This window comes from Calliphora vicina, chromosome 4 (assembly GCF_958450345.1).
Source record: "Calliphora vicina chromosome 4, idCalVici1.1, whole genome shotgun sequence".
NCBI lineage: Eukaryota > Metazoa > Arthropoda > Insecta > Diptera > Calliphoridae > Calliphora > Calliphora vicina.
This window is the reverse complement of record NC_088783.1, coordinates 1,760,142-1,780,459: the sequence shown is the minus strand read 5'-3', so window position 1 is coordinate 1,780,459 and position 20,318 is coordinate 1,760,142. Positions and strand designations below refer to the sequence as shown.

At 27.8% G+C, this 20,318-nt stretch overlaps 1 protein-coding gene across 1 annotated transcript in view; it reads right to left on the bottom strand.

Moving 5' to 3' along the window:
• Positions 1-1,540: 1,540 nt before the first annotated feature.
• The window catches only part of LOC135958827 (uncharacterized), a 141,027-nt gene continuing 122,249 nt past the window's right edge, over positions 1,541-20,318 (bottom strand). The window contains exons 2-6 of the mRNA XM_065509738.1: positions 10,108-10,164; positions 9,896-10,042; positions 9,195-9,385; positions 8,998-9,094; positions 1,541-1,949 (exon numbers count right to left, since the gene is read on the bottom strand). Of these exons, the coding sequence (XP_065365810.1) occupies positions 1,801-1,949; positions 8,998-9,094; positions 9,195-9,385; positions 9,896-9,908 (450 nt within the window). The 5' untranslated portion in view covers positions 9,909-10,042; positions 10,108-10,164 and the 3' untranslated portion in view covers positions 1,541-1,800. The remainder of the gene's footprint in view (positions 1,950-8,997; positions 9,095-9,194; positions 9,386-9,895; positions 10,043-10,107; positions 10,165-20,318) is intronic.

Here is a 20,318-nt window from a genome sequence, read left to right as displayed (position 1 = left end):
GTATGAAAATTTCCAACAACAAGGTTACACTATTGTATTTGAATTCAATAATACACTCGATACAATTATACAAGGGGTTTTGTGAATTCAGCAAATGTATACACAAATTTATCGTTTATTTTACAAAAACACAATAAATTTTCAGATAAAAAAAAAAAATTGGTCAATTCTGGTCTCTTATCATGTCATATTGTCATAATGTCCTAATATTTCACAATGGTTTTGACTGCTTTTCAAGGAAAAAATGTCCTAAAATAATACTACTCTGTATGTTATGTTTATTGTGTTATCGTAACCAACCAGAAGACACTTGTGCCGAATGCCTAAGATTCGGTTAAGCCGAGCCGCCGAGTCGTGATATATTAGGACATTATGACAATAAGACTGATATGAGACCTTGTGAATTGACCAAATATTTGTTTCATGGTAAATAATTTCGCGAATTAATTGTATGAATAGTAAGAGCGATTTCTTTATTATATGCCTGCAATTTTAACAAATTTAAAATACCATTTTACATTGACATGGTACGACTATTTTATAAAGTAACTATCTATTTGTTGAAATCACGGGCATAAGTGATACTTTATGGAAAAAGTAATAAACATAAATGAAATGAAATTTTAATGTGATGACAGAAACCATCATTATTGAAATAATCGTAGCAAAATTTTAATAGTTAAATAATTTTATATATAATTTTTTGGTATGTATTTGTAAGTGTATAAATATAGTATATTTATATAGTAATTGATCCACAAGTTTATTATTATTTTTATTACATATGTAAAATATATAGCAAGTATGTATGTATGTATGCATTTATATATGTATGTATATAGTAAATAGTTATTACATACATAACGAACAATTATGCATGTAGAAATGTAAAAAAAAAATATTCGATAAATAAATGTTCTTCTTCGGATACATCCTTTATTTAAGCTTATCTTACTTAATCTTAATCTTATAAAAAAATGTTTTTTCTTTTCTAAAGATAACAACAGTTAACAAAACAACTACAGATTTAATAGATCTACTAAGATTTAAAAACATATTACATAATTAAGTAAGTACTTAAGTACATATCGCACACCCAGTTCAAAAGTGACACAACTCAAAATTAAAAATTTTCAGAAATCGAAAATAAATATATACCAATTGAAACATAATGAAAGACATTAGTGTTTTTTTAGCCACAGTTAACAACAACAGAATACACTGATATCTTTTGTATAGATGAACAAGTGTATTGTGCAGAGTTTAAGCGTAAAATTCGTTTTTTTTAACCCGACAAATTAATTTTGAGTTGTGTCACTTTTGGACTAGGTGTGCGATATGTACATACTTGAGTATAGATAGTTGAAGAGTAAATATGTTAAGAAGTAAATAAATAAGTATGTATATATGTATGTATACATACATATATAGTATATGTACGTATGTATGTATTTAAGTGTAATTTAAATGAATGATACTAACATTTCAATTTAAAGATTTCATATAAAATAGTAGTAGAATAGAGTAATAATAGTTAATAAAGACAGTAGAAAAAGAGATAATTTAAGATAATAAATTATATGTATTCTTAGTATAAAGATATATAGAGTAATTGAGCCTTTACATAACTATGTTTTTTTTTGTTCCATTATTTTTTTGGTTTTAAAAATGTGTTCCTTGTTAGTAAAGGTTTCTAATTGGTAAGACTTTCTTTTACAGTTAGAGTGAATGAATACCTTAATATTAACAAGAATGTGCCAAAAATAATCACATCACATCAAATTGCAATTGCACTTTCTTTTATACTTGCTCAGCTGTTTCATCCAGGACCATCGAATGTAAATCCATGGCAGAGCGGGTTTTTCGTGGTGGCTTTGGCATTAGAAATTGATTTGGGCTTGGACCTACAAATACCGAGTTCTGTCGCGGTCTAGAATGTGCCGCGTAACCTAAAAATTAAACAAATATCTCTGTACTTAATAAGGTTTTAAATAGTAGTTAGTGGTAAACAGTAGATAGTGGTAAAAGTGTGTGTTTAAAATAATAATGATGATAATGAAAACTACTTTATTATAATACTGACAAATTATATTATGTACTTATTAAATAGAAACATAAAATATAAAAACATAATAATTTCTTCATTCATTTTTTATATGTTAAATTTTTCAGTATTATTTTTAACCCTCTAACCGGCAAAGCTGCCTTTAGGCGGATATGTTAAATGTGTGTAATGCTGCTTTATTTGGTTATTTTTCCCATTATAACGGTAAATATGTGTAAAGAGACAAACAATTTACTTATTGTGATAAATAAGAACGTGCACTTGTCTTTTGTTTGTTTTTATTCCAACGTATTTCTTTTTTTTTTCAAACAATAACCAGGTATATTATTTTACCTCGAAATAAAATTGGCCGGTTAGAAGGTTAAGGGTATCATTTTGTAATGAAAAACGCAAGGCGAATTAACAAAGTGATTGCGTCGCTGCAACAAATACCAACCACAATGCAAAACAACAGGCATTTTGTTTTTGGCCAAATGCATGACACAACAATATAAGGTAGACTCGTTAGAAAATACATTCTCATTCTATTCTGCACAAATAAAGAAAACATTTTTTTGGAACTTCTGACATGTAATTTGTTGGTATTGAAAATTCTAATAAATTAAAATTTAAAACATTTTTATAAAATTTAAAACTATTTTGCCTGAAGAAAATGTAAAAGATACCAACACATGTGCAATATTGTTAACTAACATGCATATACATAAGTAGGACTACTATTTAAAAATAATCAAATATTTTACACAATTTCGGATAGCATTGGAAAAGTTTTTCACTGGGTACAAGGATTAATAGATATCTTTAAATTTTCTAGAAGAATAACTTCTCTCACACAATTACCACTATCCTGCATACACTTTTAATGTGCTGTGGATATGACAATAAAAAAATCTATGCGTATGACTGACTATGAAATTAGGCTTATACCTTTTTATAATTTTTTGCTAATATGAAAATTACTTAATATTATTAACCAAAAATATATGTATATAATTTTTTTCTAAAACTAAACGTCAACTAGTTTGGAAATTAGATTGGTTTGTTTATCATTTATTTTATTGAACACATTTTTCAAGATGACTCAAAACTAATATTTTCGTAAATAAATAATATAAAATTGACACCGCGTAGAGAGCACACATATAGTTATATCCCTAATGTACAATATGTGCCTTTTAACGTATGTAAGTGTATGTGTGTGAATGTACATATATCCGTTAAGTTCTTGCTTACTTCTACAAACAATCTCCAACTAATGTTAAAAGTTAAAGGAAACGGATGTGGAATAATACCCATTTGTAAAAACATCCATCCATACAACATTACATACGTATCTACATACTGTATACTTACATATGTAAGTACCCAGCACTGCTGGGTGACTGTTCCGAACTAGTAATTTTACCTATCATATAGAGTGACCACTGGTTACATACATATATATTACGTGATTAGTAATTTTAACTTGTGTGTGTCCTAAGCAGGCGGTCAATTGATCCAACATAGATTACAAATAGATTATAGCTGGCCTAGAGTAGTCGACGCATACTAACTACCTGGGGACAGACAGTCAAAAGCCAGTATAAAATATTCTACGACGATATTTTATTATTATAGTTAATAACAATTATAATTAATAATATATAAACTGAAAGTAGTGCTAGGAACAAAACGATTCTATAGTAGATGTAAGGAATATCTAGTCTCTAAAGTAAGGACACTTTTAATGTAAATTGACTTTGTCAGATAATGTTAGACCTTAAATAGAAATATAATTAGATTTATGAAATGACAACAGTTTGTTCTTATAAGGGACAGTAAATTGATAATACATATAACCAGCATTATATATTTTATGGTGAGAAACATTGCTTATCCCTAAAATGGAAAGAAAATAAAAAAATTAAACATACTACACTTCAGATTACAAAGGGACACCAAGTGACAATTGAATCTTCAATAGACTACTACTGGTGTGGGATGTATAAAGTAACATATTGCCTTATATGTGTACTACTAACAACACATGAGCATCAAATGAACAAAAATATATACATATGGGGCATTTCATGTCAAGTGAACCAACTTTTGAAATCGATGTCTTCCGATCGGGATGAAATTTGCACCAAGGTTAGTTCTATTGGATAGTAACTCAGACACAATTTTTCAACAAGATCGGTCGAGAACTCTCTGAGTTTTGACATTTTGGTCAAACAGGGACTTCAAGGATAATATCTAAGCTTTTGTTTGAGCTAAAAAAAAAATGAAAAAAAAAGTCAACAAAGTTTTTGATTTTGCAAAAAAAGTCAAAAATTGTATGTTTTGAGTTACAAAATATTTATTTTGATTGATATCCCACTCGCATCCCACTAAGCGACCAAATAGGTGTTCAAGGAAAATATCTAAGCTTTATTTTAAGAAAAAAAAGGGTCCATTTTAAAAAAAAGTCAAAAAAGTTTTTGATTTCGGAAAAAAAATATTAAAATTTTTTTATTTTTTTTTTAAATATTTTTTTTTGAAAGATTGAAGAAAGAGCTATCCAAACCATTTGGGACACATTTTGCTAAGAACAATAGGTAATAAGTTACATGGATAAGAAAAAACCCCTGTTTGACCAAAATGTCAAAATTTTACCCCCTATAACTCAGAGAGTTCTCGACCGATCTTGTTGAAAAATTGTGTCAGTTACTATCCAATAGAACTAACCTTGGTGAAAATTTCATCCCGATCGGAAGACATCGATTTCAAAAGTTGGTTCACTTGACATGAAATGCCCCATATGTATATTGCAGTCAACCAAAAGATCATGGACTATTTCTAAAACTGCTGGGTATAAACATACAATACACATATGTGCATATTAACACCACAATACCAGCAAAGAATTTGATATGAAAGAAAACTTAGAAATCAGAAAAGTCGTTTTTTATGCTATATATATCACATAATCTTTGGCCATTGTTGATTTTTGAGATATACAATATAATACAATATCTAAAGCACTCATCAATAGATCTGTGTTTCAAGAATTTGAATTATTGAAAAAATATTTTTTGTTTGGGTCGATTCTTTTGAGAATTAATTCATTATTAAATCATTAAATTTTTCTTTGAATCAAATTAGCTTAATGATATACATATAATGAATCATGAAGATATTCTCCAATTAAAATTAATAACAAATTAGCTTTAGAAACATTTTTACAAATTTGATGAAGAATATGTATATACAATTTGGATTCGATTTTAATTAAGAAGCAATTTGGTCAATCAATAAATGGTTATTTTTATGAATGAATTGCTGACAAGAAAAAAGTCTAAACATTATTTTTAAGCAATGAAAACAACCAAATGAATATATACTTTATACGATGTTTTAGTTGAAGGTCATTTGAGGTAAAATGTTTGTTGGGTGTGGAAATTGTTATGTACTCACTCGTGTGCGTTGTTAAAATGCCAGTAATTTTAACAGCATTATCTCAGTTTTCTCATGTTGAACATAACAATGATTTTCATGCTCGCATTCATTCATTCATCTTTTATGTATAAATATTGTATGGAAAGTGAGTTAGTTAGATGGAACTTGAGTCAAGTGCTTTTATTTTTCTGATGAATTAAAATTAATTGTTTTAATGTTTGTCTTTTTAAAAGGTTGAGATTTTCATACGTTGATCCTTTGTTTCCTTTACAAAATGAATATGTACATACACATCCGACTCGTATAGCAAATATTCATGTATTTAGTATTATTAACTTTATAGAATAAATATACTAATACTATTTGCAAAGATTATTCCATTTAATGTACTGACATGACATGACATTAAGTAAAAATTAATTAAAAACAAACTTAAGCTATTATTCGTCCTTTTCGTTTTTAAGGATTCAATGAGTATGAGTATAATTATACAGATATGTATAATCTTACAAGTAGATATTGCATGATTTATTATAATTTCATGCAAGTAATCAAAATGGTTAAGTGTGTAAACAAAAATTATTAAACTAACTTTCAACAATATAAATTTATATTTTGTTATTTAGTATCTAAAACTAATTCAGAAATCGGTGAGAATTTAAAATTCGTAGGCTTTTTACAATGACAAGTGAATACATTTTTTTAATTAGTATTGTCATAAAACGAGTTAAATTACATTTTTAAAGAGCTAAATAATTCGAAGTAAGTAAATAATATATTCTTGCAATTGTACAATTTATCCGCAAATAAATAAATTCCTTTAATAGATATGTACTCGTATTTATTTGTACATCTGAATTTATATTTTTGTAACACCTGGCTGGCATTAATGTTGGTACAACATGCAACAATGCAATGAACATATTTAGTTTTTAGTTTTGGCATGTTATTTTGATATTATGAATGAACTAAGAAGAAAAAACAAATCAGTATTTTAAAGAGAAATTACACAAATTTACAAAAAAATAGCTGTTTAATTTTATTTATTGAATGAAACATTTATTTTTGAGAAAGGCTAAGTACGCTAGCTGATTAAGTATATTTTGTTTTAGTACAATTTTTATGCAGTTCAATTAATGCTAGTATTTTAGCTTGTTCTTATTCTTAATTTTTGTCACAATTTATCATTCTCATTTCAAAATTTTAAATTTGATTATTTTTCACGACTAGACAGATTGAGATTTTTGAAAAAAAAAAATGTCCATGTTAGTTTGGAGTTTATTAGATATAAAACAAGATATAAAGATATTTGCGAAAATAATAACTCAAATATCTTTTAAAGTATAAAAGATAATTTAGTGAAATAAACAGAATTTTTTATTATTCTATTTGCTTTATAAAGGTGGCCTACTTTGACTTGACCCAGTATCACACCTAGTGTTCTAACAGGGTGGCCACAATTTTCTTTCTCTGAAAGCCTATGTTCTAATGTACGAACATAGGCTTTCAAATCTTAATGTTATGTTTAGTATTTTCTTTCTTAATAAATATCTCAAAAGTTTGACCTATTGGATTTTTTCTACATTTTTTCCGAAGTTAAACTGCCTAAAATAAATATGTTTCAAATCATGAACAAAAACCTTGTAACCTAGAGTTATTACTAAAAATTCTGTTATTTCAAAATTATTTATTTCTAACTAAAATTTTTCCTTTGATCAAGTCTATGTATGTTTTATTTTGTATAAACAAAAATAAAACATAAGGACTGAGATCGAAAAATTCTTAACAGACGTTTTTCATTAAAACTTTTAAAACAAGTATTATTTGATTTTTTTTTGAACAAGTTACCTTTGTAAAGTATGTCAGATATTATTTTTAATGTCAATTATGTTCATTTGTTGTTAATCTGATTAAAATGAGTCACCAGCAAAATTGTAATAATAACTTCAATCAAATAAAAACAAAATCAAAACTGTAAGTTTAGTGGTTTAATTTTTATTAACATATGGGCAATTCCATGTCATCGTACGTGACATTTGTACGCCTATAGAATGGAATAGATTTTGCAAAAGTAAGAGTACCTGAAAAATAATTTGGTCTATTTGTTCCATTCAGAGGGTACTATATTTAAAAAAAAAAATAATAAGTTCTTTCGAAACATTGTTGTCAAAAATATCAAGCCAAATACGGATATTTCGTAAGTGACATAAAACGGAAGTATTTTTGAGGTACATGTAGAAATATGCGAAAATTTTCGAATCGTGAGAAGCGTTATGTTTTCTTGTAATTTTTACTCTAAACGAAATATTTTTCCTTTACAATCCGTCAAATTTAAATAAAAATAATCTTTGGATGATTTTATAATACATAAAATTTATATGTATGTATTCGGTTTCAATAAACAATTTGACAATAGCAAAAAAACAATCAGAGTCAAATTCATTTCATACTACAAGCAATTTTAGCCTAAATACATTAAAAAATTAAATATAATCAGTTTAAACTATTATTTTTGTCTTTAAAATGTTGTAATATGATCTAAATTTTTTCACATAGTAACATTTTATTATTTACTTCTATTCAAATCATCTTGAAAAAAGTTTCAAGGGTTTTTGTTTTTTCAGTCGTGGTAGCGATTCTCGTGGAATTGCCCATATGTATATGTACGTTAAGAATTGTTCGATCTCAGTCCTTCCATACTTTTAATCGCCTTAACGAAGTTACTTATGGTTTAAAAATGCTTTTAATGTTTTTTTTTTCAATCCATGAATGGAATCCATGTGGAATTGCCCATATGTATATGTACGTTAAGAATTGTTCGATCTCAGTCCTTCCATACTTTTAATCGCCTTAACGAAGTTACTTATGGTTTAAAAATGCTTTTAATGTTTTTTTTCAATCCATGAACTAAATGAAAGTGATATTTATGTTATGAATAATACTTATTATAATCTCAGTTATAGATGACAACTAGATAGGTAACTGAGAGCCAAAAACGTAAGTCTGTTGACATGAGAATATATTGCCATGTATTTTATTATTTTTCATTTCTCTCTCTACGTCCGTTCTATGTATTTATTCTAAGATCTCAGCATATATGAAATTGTATGGCATTGGTATAACAAATTTGTATTTGAATTTATTATCTGTACTAATTGGTACAAGTAATATTTGCCAAAGTAGGTTTTGTCAAAAATTCTTTGAATACAAGTAGATATCGGCCTCTTTCACTATATTTTTGGCAAATGGAAAGAAACTATTGTAATATGAGAAGCAAGTGAACTGAATTTAAACTTAAATCCTTAAATTGTGTGTAGCGAAATGAAAGGCGACACAAAAGCAGAAACAAAATGAAATAAAATTCAAACAGCAGTTGTGTGGGGAAAAGGATGTGTAAATATTTGTTGATTGTGAAAAATGAGGTGTTATAGTGGAAGAGAATTCAATGTAGCCATGTATATGTTGAGTACGCAAATCTTTAAATGTACAACAGTGTGAAATGTGTGAAAATTTACCTTTTGAGTATATCGTTGGATTATAGGCAGCAAATTGACATGATGGCATATTTACATTGTTAACAAAACCCATTGACATTCGAGAAACAGACGAGCGCTGAAATGATAAACAAAAATTTCATATAATACATTAAAATTCAATTTGTAAACTATGTTGAGTTGAGTTCATTGCATTCGTGCGTTATTAAATTATTTACCTGATGAGGTATGGGATCTATATCGGACAAAGGGCAGGAAGCTCGATGTTGTTGTTGAAATTTCGGTTGATACGGCTCTAGCATGCGTATTTTGCCCCAACGGTTAAAGAATAAAACAATAGCACCGACCCATAGCATTAACACAAACCCAACTATTAAAATCTCTTCCGTCCGAACAATAATTTTTGGACCTTGAACGATAAAAAAAAACACAATTGCTTTGGATATCATCTAAACATATACAATAGTAGTATTTGAGTACATGCACAAATATGAATAAGATAAAATATTGTTATTTGAAAATAAATATTTAATTCATTCATTTCGAATACAAAGTTAAATAATGTTACGTGACAAACACTCGAAAAGAAAACAAAATAACAAAAAAAAAGAACAAGTATTTGATGCCGCCATGGAGTCCTGGATGATTTAATATATAAAAATTGAATACGTTTGATGTTTTTCCGTTGTTTTCTAAAGGATTTTATTTTAGTTATTATAATCCAACAGACATAAATCAAATATGTGTATTTATGTCTTTACGACTGTATTTCAGTGTCCTTATCACTTGAAAATTGATGTTTAAACTCCGTTTCATCATGGATCATTTGATTGCGTAGAAATAATGTAAAATTAATTTACAATACATATTAAATATTACAGTTTGAATACCCCTATATAGTGTGAAGTTTGTATTTTACCTTGTGTTACCATATTTGTGGTATTTATTGTCACTGTGCTGGAAATATCTTCTCGGCTGTTGGTATAATCTGAACTTACAGGAGAGGTTGTTGCAGCCTCTTCGATTTCTACTATAAAATTTGTACCTTTCCAACCAGAGCCCCATTCTAAAATTAAACGAATTATTTAAAGGACATTAAGGTAATAAGAGGACATGATATTACATGATTACCTTCTGAAACTCCTGGTGATGATTCTACTCCCGGTAATATTTTCTCCAGTTTGATAACTGCAAGTAAATAAATGTACGAGTATTAAATAATATGTGAATAAGTTTTTAATAGTCAACCAATTTTATCTTTTAAAGTTTTATCTGAAGCTAATATTTTCTTATGCAGAATGAATTTATATATGTATTTATTTACTATAAATATTAATTAAGGCTGTATATTTTGTAAATTTTGTTTCAAATATAGTTAAATTTGTGTTACTTCGTTATTAATTTTTGAATTGAAGCCTCTATATGTTAAATCGGAAACGTATTTTTAATTTTTTCAATATTCACGTTTCTTGTCCCATTTTTAAACAGTCCAACCATAATTCTAAATATTACTAAAATGCAGACTTAAGTAGTGCGCTAAATTTAACTTAGTGCATTAGGCACAAACATTGTTAGAATGTACAAACATTTATCATAAACGTTTACTATAGAATAAAGGCAGTAAGTTCCATAAAAAACCAAATAAATTTTGACAATTTCTTCCAAAAACAATTCAACCGTTGATATTTTGGACATACATACAGTGGCGGCAAGCTAATTAGGGACAAAATTGTTTGCTAAATTCCATGTGATTCTCAATAAATTTTTCAAATATTTCCTCAAATGTATATGCATAAGGACTGTATTAAGACACAAGTGTGTTTTATTCAGCTGTATCACTATTCACCACGAACACATACGATTTTTCTGCAGTTTGATCAAATTTTTTTAAAGATATTTCCTAAGTTTTATATAAGTACATATATTTTTATTGTTAGAAGATATTCAGACCAAATTTCGTATTTTTAATTCCACTTGTTTCGCCCATAACTGTTATTAACAGCGGATGTTTGCAGAGGCGGGTCTACGTATTTCCACATATTTTTGTTCATATATGCAGTGTTTAAAAAGCTACGATAACTAAAAATTTTTAACTATTTATCAAAAAATAAAACTCTAAACAGAGCAGTAGTAATAAAACATGAATTGTAAATGGAGTAGGGGCATTAAAATACAAATCATTGCTATTGCTCTACATTTAGAAGTAGCAGTAAGGTATCAATAAGGTAGCAGTTGACCTAGTAGAAGAAGTAGCAATTGAGATAGCAATAGAAGAAGTCAAAAAAAGAAATTCTTTAGCCATAATACCAAAAATACAAGAAATATACATTGCAAATTGGTATGAGAAAAAAAAAGAGGAAAATAAATCTGTAACCTAGTACGATTTGAATAAAATTTCACAAAGACGAAGTGTAGTCGAGTTTAAGTTTTGAATTTGGACATCATGAGTCCACCAGGAGCGGGACCTTGGGCATCCAATGTAGGACACCTCGGATATGGTCAATTTTAAAAATGATCCTATTTCTTCGTTTGTGTTCCGATTTCAAAAATTACATATATAGAATCAACTCGTCAAGCTCTACATAAAACCTCGTGTATGCATGTAACTTTGGTCTCAGTCATGATTTTTTAACAACTCTTTCTTTATTTGATATATACATCTGTTGTTAATCCTATAATATTTGGAACCGGGGTCATCAAAAAACTGGAGGGTGGGTAAAAATGTTGAAAATTTAATTGTCAAATGCGAATATCTCCTTAGTTATAAGAGATAATTGATAGCTGGTTTTATGTAGTGCTCGATGAGAAGATTCTTATATGTAAGGTTTTTGATTTTTAAAATTGACCATACCCGAGGTGTCCGAATTTGGAGACCCCTGGCCCAGCTCTTGGTCCTGGGCTCATGAGTTCCAGATTCAAAACTTAAACTCGACAACACTTCCCCTTTGCGCATGTGAAATTTCATTCAAATCGGACTAAGGGTTTAGAAGTTACAGATTTATTTCCCTCTTTTTTTTCTCATACCATTGTGCATTGTGTATTATTGTCTTGAGAGTGTTTAAAATAATATTTCGAATGATCGTGTTTTTGTGTGTCACATAAACAAGTTATTTATGTACTACATAATTACAAATGAATTTTCGTACATTTAACTGTTTTAACAATGTAAAAAAATATTAAATGATAGAATTAATTTTTGTGGGTATTTTTTAGTTTTCTTAACTCTTTAAGCTAGGTACTCTGTTCAAAATTTCGTGCGAAATGCTGTCAACCTACATATAAAATATTTGAATGAAATATATGCGAAATAATTTCGCAAAAACAGTACTCTGTTTTTATTGTGGAAAACATGTGAAATAAATCTGGCAACCTTATTTTTTCTCACGAAATAACATACGCAGCACTTCTTTCGCACGAAATTAAAACCAACAGCTAGCTGCCAAACAACATGTAAAATTTTTCTCATGAAAAAACCATAATTTTTCGCAAATATGAACAGAGTACTAGGCTTTAGGGGTAACATTTTGCGGAAAAAGTAGTAAATTTGTTTTCTTAGAATTCGCATTTATTTCAAGTAAATAATACGGCAACCCTTTGAAAGAATATATGAGTAAAACGATGTGCATATATGTTGTACCGATTTTTCCAAATATTTTTGAGAAACTAGAAATATTAATACTAATTTCCATACCGCTAGGTCCTTTTGTTTTGGCACTATCGCACTTAAAATTCAGTTGATAAAAAAATATCTGGCCGCCACTGTATATCTCAAACAACGGAATTTTCAAACTTAACCACACGGATATTATTATTATTAAACTATCAATTAATTGTTAATTTGTTCGCACCACACTGAAAGTTTTAAAAAGTCGTTTATATACATACATATTACTACAATGTGTTTGTATGTTATTAGTATTAACTGTTGCACTTAAATATGTTGGCAATATGCCATCAAAGTTATTTATTGACTGGCTGGCTTGTTGTGGAAACTATCAAATCAACTGTTGATTATTACAATCATTCTTAGTAAATAATTGGAACTAAATTGTGCAATAATTATGTATGTTAACAAATATCAGAATGAAACACTCAACACTACTTAGTATAAAACGTTCGTCAAGCGACAATGAAATCCAAAAATATTTGCTTATATTTAAATTAAATATTTAACCGTGATTGGTTAGAGTACGTATATGTATGTATATATAAAAATAATAAGAATGTACCCATAAAGACGATTCAAAATGCGGATCCGTAATAACATTCCAGGGAGTCCGTTAAAGTTTAAGTTAAAGTTTAATATATATCGCAACCGAAGGGGGTCAAAAGACACACATTTTGGTGAGTTATCTGGGTCTAGCTAGACTAAACGGCAACACTAAGATATCTCAACGCTACAGATTGGAAATAAGAAAGCAATGTCCTTTAAATTTTAAACTATCTTTAATTAAATATAAAAAGTATAATTTACTTATAATAATAAAAAAGATGTAAGAGTATAGAATCATAGAATAAACACATAGAAGGAAAGGGAGATAGAAAAGTCAATGAAAAAATATAACATAATTATACTTTTTTCACACACATGGCAATATTTAATTAGGTTTTTAACAAGAGTACAGGTAGGCCTCCATTTACGCGGTTTGGAGGTTCTAATTTCGAACGAAATGCTTTTGTGGGACCAGTAATTTTTTATTTCGCGTAAAACAATACATCAGTCACATAACAAAAAAGTAATTGGGACCTAAAAATCGCGTTAAAGATTTTTTTTGAAAACTTCGTTAATTTTTATAAATTTTTTGTTTTCTTAATTGACATTTTTTCCTTAATTTTCGATAAGAAATGTTTTTTATTAGTTGAGTTTTTTTACTTTTCTTTTGTTTTAAGTATGTTTTTAAAAATACAAATAAAATAAGTTTACTTAAAGTATATATCGTCACCTTAAATGAAAGCGAACGTAACTACACAAAAAAAAATATTCCCACGACAGCCGGTTCTACGCACCGGAATGACCCGAGTTCACTCTGCCAAGGGCTGTCTACTCAGCAAACACTGCTGCTGCTACAACAACACACAAAAATTCAAAATCGAGTTTCTGATTGATTGAACAATTGCCAAGAATACTCTATTATTATTGATTTTATAACGTATCCTGCAAAAACAATAAAAATGTAGTTACGTCCGTTTGCATTTAAGGCGACGATATATACTTTAAGTAAACTTACTTTATTTGTATTTTTAAAAACATACTTAAAACAAAAGTAAAGTAAAAAAACTCAACTAAAAAAAAACATTTCTTATCGAAAATTAAGGAAAAAATGTCAATTAAGAAAACAAAATATTCCAATACATAAACATAACAAAAAATTTATAAAAATTAACGAAGTTTTCAAAAAAAAATCTGTTATTCGCTTGTGTTTTTTTTTTGTTGTTTGTTGCCGCGTTATATAAAAATCGCGTAAAAAAATCGCGTATTTGAAAAAATGGTTGCTAATTTGAGTTCGCGTAAATAAAGTACCGCGTAAATGGAGGCTTACCTGTATTAGGATTTTCGTTTTCTGTTTCGTATATAGTTGACATATATATATGCACTCTAAAAAATGCATGTAAATCTACCACTATAAAGTAAGTAAAGTTTCATGTAAAATTACACAATATGCGTAAATTTAAGCACAATATGTTGATCAAAATCAATTAATCAAATTGTCAAAATTTTATTTCTAAAAAAAACAAAAACCATTTGTTATCAAAAAAAATATTTGAATTTACACTCAACATGTATTTTTACCCTAATTATAGGAGGAGAACAGTTCCCTACTATTAATGTAGGAAATTTACATGAAAATTTATTAGAGTGTGGTCGTTAATGATTAAAAGCAATTATTTTAGAGAAAAATTTTATGTTAAAACAAATGTTGGTGAAAAAATAAAATTTTGAAAATGTTTCCCATAAAATCGAATTGCTTTATATCTTGGCCATTTATATTTTAAATTATTTGGGGACTTGGCAGACGGACATAACTATATCGACTTCGCCATCTATAATGATCCAGAATATATATAATTAATATGTAGCAAATCAAAACTGTGGTAAAGTGTAAAATTGTAAAAGCAAAAACTCGAAATTTTTAAGTTAAGAAAGAAATCAGCAGGCTTATTAGGAAAATGTTGTTAATTTGCTTCTGTATACATACATACCTACATTCCTATGTATTACCTTGTAAAAAATCTCAGCATGAGTTGGTGTTATCCTACCATTTTCCTATTTCATTTAGATAATACTTAAATTATCCTTTTCGAAAAATGTACTGGTACTTTTTTAAACAGTTGTTGTTATAATTTTTTGTTTGGATTTGAAGCGAAAAAAGTAAAATTATGAAATTTATTCATAGTTTTATTGTTTACAAAATATGAGGAAACGATTCTCAGTATCCCATTGCTTTTTCCATACTTCTATTTATTTACCCAATGTATTTCAATGTATGCATCCTTCTATCTCCTGGTAGTTGTTTACATTTTTTTTTTTTTTTTAATTTTTGTGACCACGCTGTTCCTTTTATCTATTGTTTTCACCTAATATTGTGTTATGATGATATACTTCAAGTATATTTACAAGTGTTTTTCTTTTCTGATGTTCTTTTTCCTTTTTGTTTCTACTTCATTATGAAAAGTTTATCGCATTGACTATTTTTTCGTAGAATTCGCGAATTCTACGAATTTTATTGCCGTGGGTTACCGATAAAACAACAAACAATACGTTTAACGAACGGATAGATAGATAGATAGATAGATAGAGACTCTTTACTGCTGAATTAAGAAGTTGGTAGTTTTGCTGTTTGGTTGGTTGCATTATGTTGTTTCAGTCTGTAGGGATTCACAATGTTTTGTTGCTGTTTGTTTTCAATATTTTTTTTACTCTTGTTGAATATTCAATTATTTCTTTATGATTTGTTGGTTGATTTATGGTCAGTGTTAATGGCCTTGGGACAATTGTACCATGTACCATTTTGTAAGAGCACTTTATATATTGATAATGATTTTTTGTTAAACATACATATTTACTATATATACATATCTACATCTACAGACATAAGAAAACCAATTCTGGTATTCATTCATATTGCAATTTATATAGAATTACATGTTCTTAATATAACACAAAGTTAATAATACATATTTTTATTATATAAAAAGTATTTAGTTTGTGCTACATTCTTATAACAATATGAATATACATAAATATGTATATACTTTAATGTGGAAAGACTATAAACAAGTTTCATTTCTATTGTCCTAACAAATGCAAATTGTTAACATTCTACACTAATATATGTTTATAGGGAGAAATCGTAAAAATAAAACATTAATTATTTTAAAATTACAGAAAAAAAGTATTCTTTCAAAGAGATTTTGTATACTAAGTATGTATATAATGTATTAATAGTCCTGAAATATTAAATATTTACTTACTTATGGATTTATTTATTTAATTTTATGTCTATAATTGCTGATGCCAAATTTGTGAAATTTAACATGATAAATACAATAACAGCCATATAAAAGTACAAACAAATCACTTCACTGGTACACAACATATGTATGTACATTAGTGTGTCCCAAAAAAAGTTTTTTTTTTAATTTCCATGTGTGCTCAAGCATAATTTGAAAGCTTATAGGGTATAGTATTTTTGAGATTTTTTTCAGATTTTTCGGAAGTGGTTTAGAGGTCGCTCAAATCGAGTTTTTGCCAAAAATCGGGTTTGTCGGCCTTTTTTTGAGTTTTATTCATAACTTTGTCAAGATCCATGATTTTCATTACTTTTGAGGACACAGTTTAAAAGAAAAATGTCCGAGCTTTATTTCTCTGTGCAAATGAATTGGCTCATTAAGGTGCCCTACATTAAAATTTTTTGAAATTTTTCCATAAGTTTTGTAAATAAGGCTTTATAACTTTTAAAATTTTTATGAAAATGAAAAAATGTAAAAATGCAGTTTGAAAGATCAATTAATTCTTAATAATTTAGAGACAACAATTTGAATTTGCTTTTACAGTTCCTGAGTTATATAAAGCAAACAAAAACTTTTGTGTACACAAAATGATTTTTATACCCTACAACACCATAGTGTAATCAAACTACAAGTCGCAATTTCAAAGATAAAATTTGATACAAGCTTTTGTATTGCCAATTGAACGAATCTTATTGAATTTGGTTGGAATCGGTTCATTATTTCTACTAGCCCCCATACGATTGACCTATCTAAAAATAGATAAAATCTCATAAATATCTTAGTTATAAAGATATTTAAACCAAATTGAGCAGAAATAAGTTTTATATAAGCTAAACTCACACTTTTGTGGCGATCGGTCCATAATTAGTCATAGCTCCCATACAAAACCCACTTCCGAAAATCATTTTAACGAGTACAAATCTCTAAAAAATTTTGGTACATTTTAAAATAAAACTGTTAAATGAAAATTGTTGTCCCTAAGTTATTAAGAATTAATTGATGTTTCAAACTGAATTGTTAGTTTTTTTCATTTTCATAAAAATTTTAAAATTTATAAAGCCTTATTTACAAAATTTGTGGAAAAATGTAGGGCACCTTAGTAAGCCAATTCATTGCAAAAACTAAAAATGTTTGCACAGAGAAATAAAGCATGGACATTTTTCTTTTAAACTGTGTCCTCAAAAGTAATGAAAATCGTGGATATTGACAAAGTTATGAAGAAAACTCCAAAAAGGCCGAAAATCGACTTGAGCGACCTTTAAAACTCTTCCAAAAAATCTAAAAAAAATTATGCTTGAGCCAAAAGAAAAATTATTTTTTGGGACACGCTAATGTACATATTTATAATACATCATTCCAGAAACTTTCATTGGAAATAAACACTAACTAACGCACAGAAATGAATAAGTGTAAAATAATAGAGGAAATATGACAGCAATAATCGATTACTTTTATCATTGAACTTTATACCACTCACTGTTAACAAGGTCAAAAGTAATTACTCCTACTCTCGTCTCATCTGACGACAATGTACACATATGTATACATATGTATGTAGTATATATAATATATATTATATACATACATATCTACAATATATAAATTACATGCACTTTCACATACTATGTACTTGTTTATATGGATGGACGTGTGCGTATTAGGTCGACCCCAAGTTGGCAACCTTTGCAACCTAAATAAAAGCTATGATACCGTATTAAATTATTTGTCAGGGTTGCTAGCTAATGATATTTACAATCCAAAAAATAAAAATATTGCAATTAAATCGTAAATAGAAAAATATTAAAAAAGTACAGAAATACTTTATTTCATATGAACCACTCTAATGCTTATTTATTAATACTTTTCTTATTTATTATGGTTTCTGCTATTTATAATTTGTTTTGAGCGAATAATAGAATAAACAATATCGCAAATTCAAATATAGTACATGTAATCGTTTCAAAATATTTTAATACCAATATTGTGTACAAATTGAAATTTAAAAAAAATAGTCCCGTGACATGTTGAAATAGAATATATCATCAGTTCACTTGACCAATTGCGACAACAAATTAACAATTTATCATTGAATTCTAAAAAAAAATAAAAAAAATGTGACAAAAAATATAACCAATTAAGTTTAATAAAATGTTATGCGCCGTATTGTAATATTCAAAACAGAACATATGCTTATGGATTAGTTCCGTGATTTATCACAGAGTGCCTAAAGGCATCATTTGACTCTCTCCTAGGAAATCAGCAAGTTAAGTTGACAGGTCTCTCTCATATACTTAAAGTGTTAAAACAAGAATAGGTCTCCGTTAAATATTTCACACTTTTATTTCATACAAATTGGCTCATTCCTAATGTATAACATACGTGTGTTTCTATCTTTGGCAATATCGCAAAACATCTTATGTCGCCTTAAGCAAAATTACATATTATGTTTTTAATAAAAACTCATGTATGGACCCATGCAAACTAACTGCTAAAGAATTTTCATTAATTTTAAAATATGTACAACTTTTACAGTACCATGCAATTGTTTTAAAAAAGCTTAACAATCTTCATTCATATAATTGAAAATATTGTTACGAAATTGCATTATCTATAACGGCAGCTTGCAACATTAATTATGTTTATAAGCATTTCTATCTGAAGAAATTTCTAGTTATCAACAATGTTGATAACACGCTGTTCATTAAAGTTGCTAAAAGCTCTAGATGATCATTGTGGAAATAGAACATGCTAGTTTTTGCCGTTAGATAATTCCAGAAACTACTAGAAGATGCCACTGTGTATATAAATAATAATGGCGAGTTGCTGAGGAGTCAGTATTTCGTAAACACTGTTTGACTTAACATCAACCGTATTGCCAGTGTGCTATAATTAAAAGAGATTGAATATTTAAATTGTTGTATTAAACTAGTGAAATAAATCGGTAGTACAAATTGTAACTAGTACAAATTGTTAACTATTGTTAACATCAACTGAATAAAAAATGTTTAAATTATGTGCTTCATATTTAGCTGACATCTATTGAGAAATCTATGATTTTTGACTTAAGTTGTTTTAATGCTTTTTTACATACATATGTGTATATTTATGTCTGTCTGTATTCCAGTAAAGGCAAATGTATGAATGTAGAAAGGAGTATCATCTAACATTCTACAAACAAACGAACACATACAGATAGATATATACATACATATGTGTTTTACCACATTTTTATGGGTAAAAGGTGCATTGCACTACTATTTCACTCGGAATAAATAATGAATTAAATTAAAAAATTATATGTACTTGTATAAGTACTTGTATTATACACTATACAAATATAGTTTTTCAGAAAATATTCAATTCTTCCTTGTTTAGTAAAGGTATTTGCAGACAGCAGACTGAGTATTATTATTTCTCAAAAACTTATGTATCGTAATACAATTTCATCGTCTAAAGAAAAATTTGATTTTTTTAATTTACTGTCGGTATTCAAAAATATTTTAAAGCAATTCAGAGCAGTGTCATGATTATGGACTTTTTATGGGCTGAAATGAAAGATATGAACTTTGGTTTCAGCCGGATGTCGCACCATATCACATAGCTCATTAAACATTCGATATATTGTAAAATAGTATACGTATTAAATATGTTTAATCTTTCCTAACTACTAAAAACAGCAATAACTACGTAGTTTACTTCTATCCTGATTTTGGTTTCCTTATATAAATATACATATGTTTGAAAGTTCTAAAATAATAATAAAAGCTGTTTTCAAAAATGGTTAAATTCTCTGTTAATCGACAAATCGTTTTTTTGAATATTAGTTTTTT